Raw genomic sequence first — 18,200 nt, forward strand, 5'->3', positions numbered from 1 at the left:
AAAGCCATTATAGAAATTCACATCTTTGAAAATAAATGGAAAAACACGATCTTCAGCACCTAAGTCAATCAGAGGGTTGTGCTCTATGGTGACAGTTTTGTTTGTTATAACGACCTTGAATTACTATTTACTCTTTCAAAGGTAGAAGAGGGATAGGAAGTGAAAAGAAGATGGTTATCATGTCATGATGAAGAAATACTATAGAGAAGCAAATGTGAGCAGTTTCAGAAAGCGTGGAAGACCTCTTGCTCACCATTTAATTTTTTAAGTATATATGATCAGAAGTTTAGAAAAGGCCCTGAGGTGTCAGCTTCAAAGTAGGTGCAAACCAAATCCGATCTGGAGAGATGCCTGAATAACGATTTCAGCTGGGTATTTCAGAGCCACCTTGCCTTCAACTCTGGTAAAGAAATCCTGTTGGTGGGTGGAGGTCATTGTAGTCATGCTCTTTATCTTTCTTAAGCTCTTGTTTACTGTTTGTTCAGCTGACATATCTCAGTATTACTTTCTGTGGAAACTCACCTACATCAGATGGAGTATCATGATTCCCAATCACGTCAAGTGCACAGGTTGTACCTTCATTTGTCCCCAATACCTACCCTCAATGATTAATTCTCTGCAACCCCCAATTAACAGTGACCACTGCAACTTGCTCAGAACATGGAAGTATACTGCTCATTGGTTTGTGTAGTAAGAGTTTCATTCCTGATATTATGCATTTTTTTAACTTTGGTAGTCTACAAAGAGGGAATGCAGAGTCATTCTGAGAGTTTGAGCTAATTCATAAACAACAACAAAAAATATTATAAAATTATAAAATCCATGTAGTACCAAGTATTATTTGCTTCTAAAATAGATTTCCGAGGTCTTTTAAAATCAGTATTCATTCTAGTTACACTAAGCTACAGAGAAATGTTAACAGTAAAACTAAACAGCCTTGGTAAGCTGTTTGATTCTTCTAGTAAAATTGCCTTTATACTGTTTCGCATGGGTCTTCCAGATTTTGCAACATGGATCATTCATGCCACGTGCAAGTTGGAAGTACTTTGTTGAGAGCAAAAGAGATAACATACTACCAAGAAACAATATTTTCTTGTTACAGTGCCATCTATCTAAAAGAGCTGTTATACAAACAGATGTAGCAAGATGGCTGATATCTTACCTCCTCTGCCAAGATGATCAAAATCACACTAGTCTTGAAAAAAAAAAAAAAAAAAGCTTTAAGAATTTCCCCTCCGACTTGCTGCAGTATTTATCTTAGTGTCCTGGTTTCAGCTGGGATAGAGTTAACTGTCTTCCTAGTAGCTGGTACAGTGCTATGTTTTGAGTTCAGTATGTGAAGAATGTTGATAACACTGATGTTTTCAGTTGTTGCTCAGTAGTGTTTAGACTAATGTCAAGGATTTTTCGGCTTCTCATGCCCAGCCAGTGAGAAAGCTGGAGGGGCACAAGAAGTTGGCACAGGACACAGCCAGGGCACCTGACCCAAACTGGCCAACGGGGTATTCCATACCATGTGACGTCCCATCCAGTATAGGAACGGGGAAGTGGGGGGCGGGGATTCGCCGCTCGGGGACTGGCTGGGTGTCGGTCGGCGGGTGGTGAGCAATTGCACTGCGCATCATTTGTACATTCCAATCCTTTCATTATTGCTGTTGTCATTTTATTAGTGTTATCATTATCATTATTAGTTTCTTCTTTTCTGTTCTATTAAACCGTTCTTATCTCAACCCACGGGTTTTGCTTCTTTTCCCGATTTTCTCCCTCATCCCACTCGGTGGGGGGGAGTGAGTGAGCGGCTGCGTGGTGTTTAGTTGCTGGCTGGGGTTAAACCACGACACTTAGTTACTCATTTACCAGTGAGAATCTCAGTTGTTTAAAAATTGAAAATGTACATGGGGCAAGAAAATATAATGCAAGTTGTCCAATCAGTAGAACTAGCAAGTTAGACCTCATTTGGAGATCAGATGGACACTGATGTGCAGAAAAAAACAAAACAAAACAAAACAAAAAACCACAAAAAAAAAAGAAATTGTGGTCAACTGAGAAAGCAAGCTACTCCTATGCTTTGAGATCCTCTTCCGCTGCTGTAGTACAGAAACTGTTGTGAAATACTCTACACATTGATTTGCCTCAGAAAAAGGTAACAGGAAGGAAGCAAGCAAGGTAAGATTTTCAAATGGGCATCAAAAGACAGAGACTTATAACCACTGCAAGTACACACATTACCAACACATCTTTAATAAAGCTGCCTGGAGTTTTAGACATTGTGCAATATATGATCAAGTTGGCAAAACATACAGCAATCGGCTGGGTCAACATCAACAACACTGAAGACCAGCACATAGCTTTTCCCCCCTGAAAAAATCTTTCCGACGTAGTAGGAAGAGATTATCTGTGCTAATTATTACGTTCATTATTTAAGGACTTATGCAGGTTATAAGGGAGGAAGAGGCATTCTATTAAAGCATTCAATAGGCCAACAATCACACAAGAAGATAAAACAGTTCAAATTCAGAAAAAGGAAGAATGAGTGCTGCTGAAACCAGCAGCAGTCTCTGCTTTTGATACTAACAGCCTTGATTAAGGCAAGCAGAATTTGGTTTTCTATATGCTTTTAAAAGCTCTGTTCCCCAAAGTGACTGCTTCACATGAATGTTTGTAACAGAAGAGGTACTGAACTGTACGAAACCCATGCACGTTTCCGAAACATGCTCAGGCAGCCCTTGGCTAACCCAGTGAAATCCAGCATTCACAACATAATCAGCATGTGTCCAGCTCCATTCTCCATGTACCCTGCCTGTTTCCAAAAGCCCCCCTCAGACTGGCCCTATTGGCAGCATCCTGATGTACTTACTATTCAGTGAAGAACCTGGCAATGCCATACTGACTAATATCTTCTCTGTTCTCCAGCAGCTGGCTCACTGCATCCTCCATGTACGTGAGGACATGTCTTTGAGCTGAAAATAAAAGACAGTAAGAGACAGAAATTAGAATACAAGGGGCCTGCAAAGCCCAGAGCCAGACCAGCCTAGTTGTGTGCCTTACACAACAAGCCAACAAGCATTTGCTCCCTCAGTTAGAGAGTAGAGGTTTCATTCCCCCAGATATGGATAGTAAAATTCCTGACCTAAATCCTGCTTTCTTTCCTGGCTACACAGAGTTAGTCATTAACAGTGCTGACCCTTTTTCAAAATCCCCTGCGATTCTGGAAGTGAAGGAAGAGGAGAAGGAGTTGTGAGACTGCCTCACTGGAAAATGCTTACTCAAGAAGTTCCTGATCTCTGTTCTGAGTCACAGCCATCTTTCCTATACAGATTGTCGATGCTGTATTGATGGAGCTTTTGCAGAGCTTTAGGTGTTCCCTGCCCTTCCCTCCTTACCAAAGCCAAGTAGCTCTAAGGTTGTTCTGTAAAGTTTTTTTTTCCTAAAGGTGCAAATAAAAGTACATCTGTTTCCATACAAGCATCAACAAATGTTCTTGGAGTGGCAGGTGGGGAACAGGTCTCAATGCCAAGAGAGATTTATATTGCTCAAGAGTCAGTCTCAAATAGCTGCCTAAACCAAACATAAGGAAATTTCAGAAGTGGTGGATCTGCCAGTACTCAACCACAGAATGCCTCTCACTTTTAAGACTACTGAGTAAAGATAGTTTGGGACAACACAAACCATTTTGCTGCTTCTGCAGGGGGCAGACTCTGTACAAACCAAGCATTTGCCAGGGAGGAAGCCACACAGATTTGCCACTGAGCCCCTTTGAAGTTTTTGGCTAGAAACCAAGTTAGAGCAACAAAGAGCCGAGTCTGGGGTGATGCGCCAGCTACCAAGCAGCAGACTTTCCAAATCTACAAGTTCAACAATCAGAAGACAAGTCACAACAAACCCAGGAAAATCATTCCTAACCTGGAAAGCACACAAACCCTGTTCCCAAAGCACACACCTCCATCCTAAACACGTATGCTACTGCACCTTTGCAAGTAGTGTCGTGTCCTAAAAAGGAGCAGGAGATAACCCTTAGGGGATATAGGAAAGGCAAGGGCTGTTCTTGCTCCTTGCCAATCTGCTCCAGACTTGGCAGCATCATCCCCTCACCAGCAACTGGCCAACCTCAGACCCACATCAATATGCTTCAAACCATTTTAATTTGTGCTTAATATCCTGGTAAGCATCAAGCCTGCACCACTTGATACACAGCATGGAAGTCCCTTTCATCTTAGTGTGAGGCAGGTGGACTTAAAGAGAAGCCCGGAAATGATTATTCCCAGTGGATACAGTGATTAAAAGTATGTATGAACATTGATTGCTATCAGGGGATTTCTCTGCCTAGAACACTTTTCAGGACAATGGTAAAATTGGTTAAGCACACCCTGGAAAATACCTTGCAGCTGATAGCAAAATGGTGAGCCAAAGGTTCAAAGATATTATCTGGTACTAAAAGATACAGGGCGTAGCTTTATTTAATTATTTTAAATGCAAAGGAATAAATTTAATTTATGTGAGTGATTAAAGAAAAATAGCTCTGCGCACCTGTGTCCCCCGAGGGAGGAATGAGTCGTGCAGCTCAGTCACAGGCTCAAGATAACAGCAACTGGGTAACTTTATTTCAGCCCATCCTTCCTCCCTCTTCTTTATGGAGCCCATCTTGCACTCAGAAACTGTCTTTCCAGGCCCCTCTTGAGCTGTCAGCGGTACCAAATTAAGCCAGGAAACAGTACTAGCAGACAGGCTTACACTCATCTCAGCCTGCAATAACTTCTGCTCAACCGCAAAGCCATTCTCAAAACTTTGTGGGGAAGTATATACTCCTTTCATAGAATAGGCCCTATCAATGAAACATATTTTTGTTATTTTGCTTCTTTAGAGTCATTAGTCTCTCCCCTAAAAGCCTACGGAAATAGACAGGCATGGTCCCACAGTGCTACAAAGCACAATGTGGCTGACCTCTATAACAAATACCTTCGAGTCTGCTCCTGGAGAATAAATTAACTTTCAACACAGAATTTTAGACATTTCTGTCACACTTAAAAATGTACACAAATATACATGGGTCACTGTTGAATACAGTTGCTGGTAAAAGGGTATTTCTGTTAAGCTTTTTGTTGCATGGCCTAAGGATCCTGGCAAAGAACCTCTCTCCCTATTTCCCAGAAGGTAGGTAGAGGCGTGGGGGAGGGAAGAAATTAGTGAGCAGAGAAACTGAAATAAAATAGCACTTGCAATCTCCTTGAGAAGTCTCTCTCTTTGGCTCTTCGGCTGCTGTGCTATTATCCAGGTAGCACAGTTCACACTGCCAAACCAAATTCCAGCTCTGGCTTCCTGTTCGCGGGCTGCCCAGTTCCATGGAACGGTACAAGTAGTATGTTTTATAACCCAACCAACTCTACCCTACGCAGAAAAGTCACAGAATAAAATGTAATATGCAGGCAGGTTCTAGCAGGCCAGAAAGGCAAAATAAAGTGCCAGGAGTCTGGTTATAGCAAAATAGTAGTTCCATAATTTATACAAATGGTACTTTCTACAACAAACACTGGAACCATACTGGAACATTAACTGGGGAACATTAACAAATCCGTGGGGTCCTGTGCAAAATAAATGAGATGATTCCTATGTTTTAATAGTTTTTGAAAATTCAGGGAGATATGGTGTATTGGTATACATGTTGCTCATATTTTTGAGGCTCACTTTGCAATAATAAGGCAGCAAGTCCAAATCAGAATGTAAAGCCCAAATAGTCACACAATTGTGCTATTACAGCTTGCTGTCTCTACTCATTTTCTTCCTGATAGAACTCCTGTATACTGCAGCTTCCACACAGGAGGTATTACAACAGGTTATCATCCTCAGCTTTTATTTGTTTATGGCTTATCGCAACAAAGGTTCTCCTCCCTACTCGTACAAAACTTTCCAATGCAACCTGTATTTGCCAAACTCTTTCCTGAAATCCCATGCAACTACCCCAAACAGCAAGTAAGCGTGCCTGCCACGTAGGTGCTACTCTTTGCTGTCAGATTTAAGAACTACCAAGCAGATTTCACAGAAGGATCTCACGGATTAAGTTCACAGAGGAGTCTTCGGGCAGCCCATGACCTAATGTTAAGTAGATAGCTTTGCACAGAGTATCTTAATTCTTATCACTAAACCACTAGCAGCGAGGTTACAGTTAGAGCCTCTGTTCAATCAGTAGCAATATGTACAGTACAGCTCCTCCAAAGCTGGCCACTGCAGCACTTGGGTGAATGGCCTCTGGTGGTAATACCACCACACTCACATTCTCACACCCCACCATCACTCACATGCCCAATGTTTAAAGTGAATTTTGGAATTAATCCACTTTCAGCTTAGAACCAAATTCAGGGCTGAACAGTGGCTGTTCAATTCAGACCAAATTATATAAATCTCCTCCATCTTACAAGTAAAAGGAGAAACGAGGATTACATCCACAGTCAATCCACAATGTCTATGGACATCACAACAACAGATTAGACAATCACAACTAATTCCATTTAGCCGTAACTGCACCAAATCATTTTGCATGTGTATTTAAAATAGCAAAAATAGTCCTTTTATAAGCTATCAAATTACTTGTTTCAATCTTTTTATGAGAACAAACAATCTGCTAATTCATAAGTTTGATTACAAATACTGTAAGAACAAGCATTGATACTTGAAAAATCTTGAGGGAGAATTTAATGCAAATAATACCACTGCATGAAACAGAATATATGCACTGAAATTCTCAAAGCCAGAAATTCAGGAGGAAGGAAGAAATACATGTCACCTTTAAGTAATGATATTGCATATATGTAATATTTTTATTATCAGCAGTGCTGAGGAATGGAGAGGATTAAGACCTTGGAAGTGCCACAGTACTGTTTGTGTCAGTTACATGATACCTACTTCAGCATGTATTGGCAACACAATCACGGTAACCGTACTGGTTTTGCATATTAGTTTCCCAGTTTTACAACTTAGATGCATCTCCCTAATGCTATGTTGATAAGAAGCTTCTCTTTCCAACAGGTTTGCCTTTTCTAAAGGAAGAGAAGAAAAACTGAAGATCAGTATACCAGCACACTTACCAAGAAGCGATGCTGCCTGTCATACTTGAAAGGAATAGCAAACATGGGACGGCCAATAGATGCAATAAAAATAGCAGCAGATGTTGCAAAAGAAAAATAAAGTGCGCCAAACAACCTGAAGAAAGAGTATGATTGGAACAAATTGGTATCAGATAGTAAAACATGTATCACATACCTTGTTTAAAGCAGCAGCAGAATAGAGCCCTGTAGTGGAGGTAAGTATTTATCAAATTATTATCAAATCAGCTAGCCGCATTATTGCTCAACTCTTCATGAGAGCTGACTTCTTCTGGAACATGAGCTGTCTACCAAAACAATTTGTACTGTATGTACATAATAGGGCTTTTTTTTTAATGGCTGGTTCATTCCTGGCATAACTGAATATACTGAAAAAATCAGGTGGGAATTCCTGGATAAGACGACCAGCTTTCATTAGTGATTTGCCTCCTCCTCAACTGAAGTGCTGAAAATACACACTATTTGATGCAATTAATGTTAAGATTCATTTCAGTTATCAGAAGTTCAAGAGCACAACAAGCTTTAATGTATTTGGAATAATTCTGCCATTTTTTAATCTCTGAGAGCATATAAAGTAACAGCTAAATACTAATTCAGAATTTATTCTGAACTGGAGCTTAACTAAGGACACTACTGTATTATGCACATAGAAAAGTCACATCTATAGTAACACAAAACCAATTTCATACAAATATTACCAAAACAATAATGACGCAAGAGGGAATTAGTAAGGATACAAACTGCAAGAACAAATTCATGTCAACTCTGGAAGTTTTTCCAGCATTAATGGTCTTTCAGGATGCTCTTTTTAATCTTTCAGATATCATTAAGGATTTCATCCATTCTCATTAGGGATTTAATCTCTTCAGATATCGCTAAGGGTTGGCCTGAGCAAGAGAAGTATGTAAACAAAACGATCAACTTAAAAGCTAAATCACTACAGCTGTAGTTCCTTCCAGCTTTGCACAGCTTCACAGTGTAATTTCCCATTAATCCTCAAAAAAAAATTTTTTTTTGACGGACAGAACATGTAATGAAGTACAAGTAGACCTTGTCACAGCAAAGATAACACTACGATGCGAGACATCCACTGTTACTCAGGAACACATGCTAAGAGGCCACACAGTATAACTATACTGTATTTCATACATTCACAGTTTCAAAACCACTTTCAACAAGAAGTTTAAGAAATGTTTCAGTTTATAATTTAATCTTGACCATAACTGAAAATTTGTTTCAAACAATTAATCAGCATATTTGTCACAAACCACGACATTGTACTTTTTCAGTTTGCACTCCTGAGACTGCACACAGACTAACTTAATTGTCTAAGTCCTTCCAGCAGACCACCTTCTGCAAGATGCTGCTAGAAATCATCACCTCACCAATGCAAAATTGTTGAGCTATCTTTAAAAAAAAAAAAAAAAGCTGAATTTATGCTGTGTATTATTAATGTTGTGGAAGTAACTGTCATTCCAGCTTGCTCTAAGGCATTAAGTAGCCTAATGGTTCCCTACCTATTCATACTCGAATGTAGAAGGACTATGTACTCTCCAGTTCTGGAACTCTACCTAGATCAGGATCAGATTTCACCTGTTACCTTTCAAGTTAAGGTGGAAGTCCTGTAATGCAACAGCAGGTTTGGAGATGAAATCTCCATCTTTTGGAGAAAGTACTAGACTGAGTCTAAGAAGATTCAAACTTAACTAACATTTCTACATGCAAACCCCTATGCATCAGTGGGGCAGTCATTCATCTTCCACATTATAGTTGTCCTATGTGTACAACAGAGCAAGAAATTAAAAAAAAAAAAATTAAAAAAGGCATTCTCTTCTGCTTTTTAGACCATAAACTCTTTCAGCCAGAGTGCCTCACAGAAGCTCATCAAATATCTAGACTAAGAGGAGACTCAGTATCAGCTGAGATGCCTGGATAACAACGTAACCTATACATTGATTATGCTGTTAAAGAAAATGATTGCACTTGGACTTTCCAAATCAGTATTTCTTAAGACTGTTCAGAAGAAAAGTAAACCCTAGGTACCCGCAAAGTCTCTACACAACTGAAGTTCTCTGCTGGGAGGTACTCAGTTTTGTAAAAGCACCAATACCATGAATGTTCTTTCTAATCATGAAGCCCGAGACCTCTTATGAGAGAGATGAGGAAACACAACCATGTTTCTGGCACTCAATAGCCCCATGCTTTACTGATAAGGCATTTCCCTAACAGAGTATTTGTGTTCTTACATGTCTCATATTGGCAAAGGAAGAAAAGAAAGCACACCCTGGAGTTGGGGAGTAGAGGGGAGGAGAAACCAGAGAAAAATAAAAGTTCAAAAATTTGCAATAATCTACTGCTTTTTCTCCATAACAGGGAAGGTGGCGGGGGGGGGGGGGGAATACAATTTGAAGCTTTAGAAGACAGCTGCATGAGCAGAACAATACACTAAGTGCTCCATTGCCTGCTATAAATAACTGAGCAATCACCAGTTATTAAACCATAATGAGGAAGGCATGGAAAAGTATCTCAAATAGGCCTCATTTTGCCTACTGTAGTTCCAGTCTCATTCATCAAATGAGAAACACATTTTCATCACTATCCCCAAACGCTAAATGTTGTTTATTCAGTGAAAATACTGTTTAAAATGTCCTGCTTGTTACAACATCTTCACTGTAGCCTTTCTGCCAACTCTGCAGACCTCATCTCCTTTCCTATTCACTGAGTATCAGTCATCTCTGTTCTACTTACTGTCCCACAATCATTGTGGTATGAGATATGTTGCCCTGATTTTTATTTTCCAGGAACTCTGCTGTACCAAAGCTTTGCAATTATTTTTCATCTTAAGTGAATGCTTAATTCTCTCCCTGTTCACTTCTATTTTAATTCACAACTGCTTTTATTTCCCTCAGCATCCAAACTGGATGTGAAAGAATCATCTCAAATAGGAAGGGAAAAAAAAAAAAAAAAAAAAAAGATTAATGCAGCAAGTAGCATGTAATGTTATTTTGGCCACTCGTTTTATTTGTTGGCCTGTTTTTGATATTGAAAAAGGAAAAAGGGAAAAAGATGTTAGGTGAAGCTTGCCTATTCCAGGTCAGGAAAGACAGTGTCATCTGATCTGGGAGACTCAGAGAATACCTTATGTGGCAGCCTGGGGCAACACAACTTCGGAATGAAATTACAGAAAGCAAAACTTATCACAATTGCTTACAACCCCACATCAGACAACTACATTAACAAGACTTTGAGGCACACAATAGAACAAATCCAAAGAATGGTGACTTCAGAATACCAGGTCAATGTAGAAAACATAAAAGCATCTTATGAAAACACGTGGGGAGATGTGTTTATTGGGGGGGGGGGGGGGGGGGAGGGAGAGTTGGGGTTTTTGGGGTTTTGTTTGTTTGGTTTTTAACCACTTTCCTACTGCTGATACACAATTCATTCAGTAGGATCTGTGAGCAGTTTGGTAAGTTACAAAGTCTCATGAAGACAAAAACATTGTTATTGGTAACATTTACAGCTAATAACAATACTGTAATGTAGCAGACACTTTTTGCCCCTCTAATAGACAACAGATATTGCAACCTAAACAGAAGGACATACTATGTGATCAACAGAACAGGCTCTTATACAAGTTATTGCTCAACCTGACACGCTCACATGTGAGTCTTTTTCTGACCTCAATGTCAGAATAATTTCGAAGGTTTTACAAAATGAAAAGGGAATGGTAGATCAGCATGTGGAACAGAGATAAAAGGTGGCTCACTTTAAGTAGGCTAATAAAGCTGCTTGCACCTAACAATCTTGCACATCTCTTAGAACTCATTTCTCAACTTCAGATGTTAAACAGAAAACTGGTTTATTCTTACACTTTAAGAATTTTTTGTCTGCTTCCCAGATTGTTTTGAGTGATTCAATCCTTACTGACAAGTTTCACACAAGTAAAAGTTAAGTGCCTATTTCATTAAAAACAATTAAATTAACCTAAAACCAAGTTGGCTCATTAAAAAAAAGAAATTTTGCAAGTTTCAGCCTAGAGCAACTCTGGAAAAGTTATGAGTCTCTCTATTAATGTGTAGGTTGAAAATGCTGATGTAGTGTGATAGAGTAGCACAAAACCAAAGGGTGGATCTACATAGCACACTGTGATACTGTTCTCGAATACCTGAACTAGCTCCAGAATTGAAATCAGCAATAAGAACTTCAGCAAAGTGAGTCTCCTGAGAATCACCCCAAACAGAGCCCTAAACAAACTCTTCTTTCTGCCTTGGGTTTCCTTAACACAGAATAGCATTGCAGCTATGCAGGTATGCACGAAGTACCCTAACAGCAGCCTAGCAGCAATACCACAAAGAGATTCTACTCTAAGATGAATTAGATCACTCCTTTGCTTAAATACTTCATTTCTCTTTAGTGCTATGATGTGCTTTGAAAGAACAGTTAGATCCCTCCTCATTGACACTATTGCTAGGCTGAACAAACTAAGCTCTGTTAGTCTCCTCCCTGCAAGACGGGTTTTCCATTTACTGGAAGCCAGCAGTGTTTCTCTAGTTTTGTTCCATTTTCACTTACCAGAGACAGCAAAATCGTGTGGAACAAGTAGCACAAAGCAATCCATGCCATTTCTGACCTTTCCTTGTACAAGAAAGCCACAGTAGATGATGTATACCTTTATAACAGTCATTACCAAACAGCCTCTTAGGCCTAGAAAGTAATGGCTGAAGAGTTTCACTTCAAAAATACTGTCTTGAACACATTCCAAACACTTACTACTTGTAATTCATCTCCTCTTTAGGAATTAAATGAAGTCATATTGACATTATTCCATCCTAATTATTTTTATTTGACACATTAACACCGAATCACTTCGCTCCTTAGTTTCCTGGAACATCAAGCAGTAACACAAATTGTTAGAGTCAGCTTAAAAGGATGTAGTCTGCACGGGAGCGGCTGCTTTGTAAGTTAAAAGATTTCCATTTTACGTGGGAAACATTACCAACGATACCTTATTTCAGAAAAAAAGCCATCCTTACACATGCCGGGAAATGAGCATAAAATACGGTTGCTTACGTAGACCTGGGAGCAAAACAGGTTGGTAATGGGCTAAATGAGGTTACAGTCTGCCATGGAGCAGCTGGACGTTGCTTGCTACTATTCACATCGCAAATGAGACAGGGGAGGAGACCGCAGCTCACCTTCCTCAGGCCGGCGCTGCCTTCATCTAAGGGCGGCGGAGGGGAGCTCCCTGCGCCGAAGAGGGCCCCGCAGCCCTCCCACCTCAGGGGAGCACCCGGGGAAGCAGCGCCCTACGACACCGAGCTGTAACCCCCCCCGGTGCCGCCCCCCTCCCCAGCCGAGAAGGCGGACACGGAGTCACTCCAACCCAGGCCCAGCCTGAGGCCGCTCGCCGCTGTCCTCGGGAAGGCCGGGCCGGGCCGGGCCGCAGTCACCCCCGGCCCCACCGAGCCCTCCCCAGGGGACGAAGCCCGTCGGGGCGCTACCCCGCCGCGTCTCCCCGCTCCTCACCCAGGTACTCGGGCCCCGGCAGCGACAGCCGCTCGGGGCTCAGCATCCTCCCGCTGCTGCCGCTCCCTCCTAGTTTCCGTCCGTTTCCAAGGCGCCCGACGCTCCCAGCGCTCAGGGCCCGGCGCTACTCGGCCGCTCGCCCCGGCTGGGAACACACCCCCATGCCGCCAGGGTTCCGCGCCTAAAACCGCCCGGGCAGGCGCGCCTGCCCGGCCTCAGCCCCCGTCCCGCTCCGGCACCCCCGAGCGGGGCCACGGTGGGCTTCCCCCGCCAGCCTGGCCGGTCTGCACAGGTTAGAGGCTGCGGGCAAGGCTGGGAGGCCGTGAGTGGTCTCTGTGAGGGGTGTCTCTAGAGGAGTGTGGTGACATGGCGGCCTGGCCTTGAGGAAGGGGTTGTGGGCAAGATGGCGGCCTGGCTGTGAGGAAGGGGCAGGGGTGATGCCCTGCGTAGCGTACTCCAGGGCCGAGGGACGCCTCAGAGGGAGGAGAGCTAGTGAAGCTGAAGAGCCAAAATGGCACGGGGAGATGCATGTGTGAAGTCATTCTGCATAGATTTAGGTTGGAAATCAGAAGGTGCCTAATGCCAGGGGCTGTTGGGACTACAGCTGTGGGGGAAGGACCCTAAGGTGAAGGTGAACGGTAATAAGTTAATGAAGGGCACTGTGTAGCACCCTTGTCCCAGAGAGCAGGGACTGAACAGTGTGACCAAGGAGGTCCTTTACAGCTGTGTCCTTCTGTCCATACCACTCCTCTCCCGTTTTTTTGCAACCCTTGTGCTCGGGTGAGGGAGGTATGGGGAGCATCAGGAATCGTCCTTCTTTCCCATGAAAGTAGAAATTAGCAGAAAAGTCCCGAGCCATAGGGCTCTTTCTGTTCTTGTCTGGGAAAGGCCCTTGTCCCTGGATGTAGGAGAGGCAGAGCTCTTCACATGGCTGGAAGCAGGCCTGCTGGGCTCTTCTTCCCCAGAAGCTGATGGGGCTAAAATTCCCAAATTACTTTGCAGTTTCTTGCATTGCCATTAGAAAAATCCCAGCTCAGGATGTAATCTGGGGAGTTTAAAAAAAGAAAAGAGGACTGGAAGTGATGTCTATGTTTTTACTGACAAAGGCAAAAGAACAGAAAATAAATAAACCACTTGTGCATGCATATAACCTGCCTTTATTCCATTGGAGGAAAGAGCTGAGTGTGACTATTGGCAACTCAACTTTAATCTATACTCAAAGGACAGCCACAGTTAAAAAGGGCAAACAGGATGTTATAACTTACCTATTCGTATCCCCCCCCAGAATTGCCTGGACCACTCCGCTGCCTTTGGCTTGTTCTGTCTTTAAAAGGATGTGGGTTAGACAATAGAAATATTTCAAAGGTGGGCAGAGAGGATAATTTAGGGAGCAGACAATGAGACGCTCCAGAGTGAAGAATGATTGGGAAAATGTAAGATTGTCTTAAAAGAGGATAGGCATAACATACAAAATGATGTTATCTGAAATGATTTGTGCTACAATGAATCATAGAATCATTTACGTTGGAAAAAACCTTTTAAGAGCATCAAGTCCAACGGTAAAGCTAACACTGCCAAATCCACCACTAAACCATGTCCCTAAGTGCCACATCTACATGTCTTTTAAATACCTCCAGGGGTGGCGACTCAACCGCTTCCCTGGGCAGCCTGTTCCAGTGCTTGACAACCCTTTCAGGGAAGAAATTTTACCTAATATCCAATCTAAACCTCCACTGGTGCAATTTGAGGCCGTTAAAAACTCATATTTGTTCAGTTTTGCAGTTTGTGCATTTGGTTACAGGCTATAAATTTAAACACAGGAAATTTTTTATAATAGATACAATTAGATTGTAGAATACATTGACACAAGATATTTTTGAGGCCAGGAATTCAGCAGAATTTAGAAAAGAAGTAGATATTTTCAAGCAGAATGAGAAAACATAGGATTATGTTGTTACATATAAAAGCATAGGGGAAAAAAAAGAGCACAATATCTGTAGGAATATGAACTGTCCTACTTCACAGTGAAGCCAATTATCTGACTAATGGGGTTTTGGAAAACATTTTTCCTAACATGATGTCTGTTCCATAACTGCTCGCTTTAGGGTTTCTGGGACTTTTCAGTGAGGTATCTGGTTCTTGGCCACTGTTGGAGAAGAGAAACGGAATTTGATAGACCCCTGTGATCATTAGGTTTAAGAGCACAGTTCCTCCACTTTTAAAACTAGCATCAAGATCTCTATTTTCACAAGCAATCCTTTAGCATCAGCCAGGCAGTTTCACTGGTGTTCGAAAGCCAAATCTAAAAGCCTTCCTCTCCCATATTGCTGGTCAGCTGAGCGGGTAGAAGCCTTCCACAGGTTGTGCACTGTTTCTTTTTTGTTGTTTAAACCATTTCTGTAAACCACAATTTATCCTTGATCAGTATCCGGAGCACTCATTTACAAGAGGCCTTTAAAGTCCAGTTTTAAATACTACATTCTAATATCTCTCTGGGATCTTTTTTTCTTGTTACTGTTTGGTCTCTACGGGTTGGACTTTGTTATTTCCTTTAAACCAGCTAAGGGAACCCTTTTGGACACTGAGCCCATTTGTGGTTTTAATAATGATAAGTTTCAGTAGTAGTGGCGCCTGACTGTTAACGACTCAAAGAAAACTATATAAAAACAAGACGTCGTTTCTGGAGCCATTTATAGACTTCCCTGTTTACTATTATTTCTCTCTGGGCTTGCCAGAGCCAGGATTAGGTGATGTAACAGATCAGCTGCAGCACTCACCTGTTCTTTCACACTCATGACCTGAAAAGGGAGAAATGCTGCCAGCCTGGCCATAGGTATTAAGTTTGTTTTCCCATATTGATTTTAGAACCCTAGACTACTGCATTTTAATAAATTGAGAAGGCTTTTCTGGGTCACTGGAAAACAACTGCAAGTTTAATAGCTGCCCCAAGAGGGGCAAATCTAACAGGGGCTTAATGTTCTTTTGGACCCAGCTGGAAGAATGATGGTGAAAAAAACCGCATTTTTCTCTGTCACAACCCCTTGGTAGATTCAGGGGGGGTTGGAACTAGATCAGGGGAGTTGGAACTAGATGATCTTTAAGGTCCCTTCCAACCCAAGCCATTCTATGATTATCAGGTCTCACTTTAGGGCAAGCCTATGGAGTATGCTTTTAGGGTCGCTATCTACCCTGGGAATCATGGTGGTACTTACATCTCTTAACTAAAGTTGCTGAGTTTTTTCTACCAGGGATGTTTGGCTATCCAAATCAGTCTTTCAGGAAGGGTCAGTTGGACTACATTGATAGATTTTGTGCACACCCTCTTTCAGAGTTAATGTGACCTTGATTTGATTTGCTTAATTCACTTCAAAATGTGGTTTAAGTAGTCTTTCAGAAATCATACCTTTAGGTAAATTGGGCTAATTTACTTATATAAGAGCCCATGTGACCACAAGTTTGAAAATAGTCAGTGGTATAATTCAAATTATGTCATGAAAGAAAATTTCTTTATTAAGTTATGATGCACAGACTGAAAAACTCCTTTCTGTGTCAGTTTTATAAGTGTTTCTCAGCAATTTAGCTTAAATCAGATTTCTATTTTCGTCCATTCCCACATACTTTGCCCCCACTATGTTAATTGCTTAGCTTACTCTTTGCTGGTTTTATGTTCACCTTCCTAAATGATATTACCAATGTTGAGCTGAAATATTTTCCTTTTATTAGCCAAAGTTCTCCTGAGAAACAGCTTCTCTTTCAGAGAGAGTATTGTATAGAATAATAAACAGGACTAGATATCAAGCAACAAATTCCAGAGGAAATGCCTTGTTTTAAACGGACTGAGTCACTTTGTCTGGCTTCTATTACTTTTTCTTGGAATGAAATATTTTATTTGCTTAGAAATTTAACAATTATTGCTAAAGTAGCAACAATAAAGCCTAGACGTATCAGAGGAAACTTAACTTTTCTATTTTTTTTTTCTTCAGGTGACAGTTGGAAATGCTATTGCTTTAAGCATTGCAACTACAATGTACAAAGAACTAGGCTGTGGGCAGTTTTCAGTCCTGTTCCATCTGACTTCTATGAAATTAATGTAAGCCAGTTTCACAGAAACATTAGAAAACTGTCTCTAGCCTTTCTTGTTCATCCTTTGAGTGTCCAAAGCTTAGCTTTTGAGGTTTGGTGGTACTTTGTATTTTTTGAGGCTTCCCACACGTTTGCCAGCTGAGCTTTACCTAGTACATAATAATTAATAAAATTGCAGGTGTGATAACAAAATGTGTTTATCTTAAGATAATGTGCTTATCTTTAAAACAAATTGTACTGAGAGGAGAAAAACATTGACTTAAACAACTGTCAATCTTTATTGATTATCTATTATTTTGGGCACCATAGCAGAGATAAGTTTTGAGGAGAGATCTGAAGAAATGGAGAATAGGAGCTTTATATGCTATTATTTATGTAAATTATTGGAAAACTTGTAAGTGAAATTAGGATTCTATTATGCAAGACATTTTAAAAATCAATGGCGCTGAAGCTGGATGATTCATTTATGAGTCAGTTGCAAACCCATAAAAAACTCCCATTACATTTCTGATTTAATAATTATTTTTATGAATTATGACCAAAATCTCTAAACACATGCACTAAAAATAAGATTAGCTTAAATAAAAAGGTCAGCCAAAATGACAATGTAATTATGTGATGAAATCCACATTTTCATATTGTTGATTCCTCAGGAGACATTTACAGAGAAAGATCCAGTACTTCTAGTGCCTATCCTAATCTGAACCTTCTCAAGATGAATGTTTTATCAGGTTCACATGCAGCACAGTGGTTTCATACAACAAGTAAACCAATCATTTTTCTCTAATAATGCAGTATTAATACTAGTTTATCTCTTCAGGTAAAACCTAGACAAACAGATAGGACTTACTTACATTGTTAAGATCAACAGACTTTAGAGAAATAAGATTCACAAAGTTTCTTACTGCTAACATCTGCCACAAGATGAAATCTGGAAACAACTGTTGTGGTTTCCAGCTAGTGATAGGACATGATGACAGCAGCAGCTCTCTTAAGTAGTCAGCATTTGTACCATTAAAGGGCTTACATTTTACACTTGTAATTGTACCTGGAAGTCTTAAGTCAAGAATATACTTAACTGGTAAGATGTCATAAGCATGCAGGAACCTGTACTGTGAACATTATGCCATCATAATTTATTTTTTATTTACTAGTTTAGCTGTATTTTAATCTGGATTGCTGAGATTTTATTTTTCCCCTTGAATTGGTGGACAGAAAGAAAGCAAGAAGAGATCTGATCTAATTTTAAGGTCTCTCTATATTGATGAACTTTACGTTCACCTGAGGATTTAGGTCTAATCAAACTCCCAGATCCTTGTATTTTAAATATAAGTTGTTAGGAAAAAAAATCCTTGAAACATTCCTCTACTCCACAGTCATAGGAGTACTTCTAAATTCTGGGTGATCTGCTTATGAGAAGAGGGAATATTATTATGACAGGTTCTGTGGCTTATGGAGGCCACATCTTCATTTTAAAACCAAGGGTAGCTG

The 18,200-nt window shown here is 40.7% G+C and overlaps 1 protein-coding gene across 2 annotated transcripts in view; it reads right to left on the reverse strand.

Moving 5' to 3' along the window:
- Positions 1–12,770, reverse strand: part of CSTPP1 (centriolar satellite-associated tubulin polyglutamylase complex regulator 1) — an 87,860-nt gene extending 75,090 nt beyond the window's left edge. The window contains exons 1-3 of one of the 2 annotated variants that reach the window (XM_052782019.1): positions 12,627–12,689; positions 7,080–7,194; positions 2,858–2,960 (exon numbers count right to left, since the gene is read on the reverse strand). In XM_052782019.1, coding sequence (XP_052637979.1) covers positions 2,858–2,937 — 80 coding nt within the window. In that variant the 5' untranslated portion in view covers positions 2,938–2,960; positions 7,080–7,194; positions 12,627–12,689. Of the gene's footprint in view, positions 1–2,857; positions 2,961–7,079; positions 7,195–12,626 lie in introns of both variants that reach the window. The other variant, XM_052782018.1, reaches the window with a different exon arrangement.
- Positions 12,771–18,200: the final 5,430 nt, after the last annotated feature.

Source organism: Harpia harpyja, chromosome 3 (genome assembly GCF_026419915.1).
Source record: "Harpia harpyja isolate bHarHar1 chromosome 3, bHarHar1 primary haplotype, whole genome shotgun sequence".
In the NCBI taxonomy this organism is placed as follows: Eukaryota; Metazoa; Chordata; class Aves; order Accipitriformes; family Accipitridae; genus Harpia; species Harpia harpyja.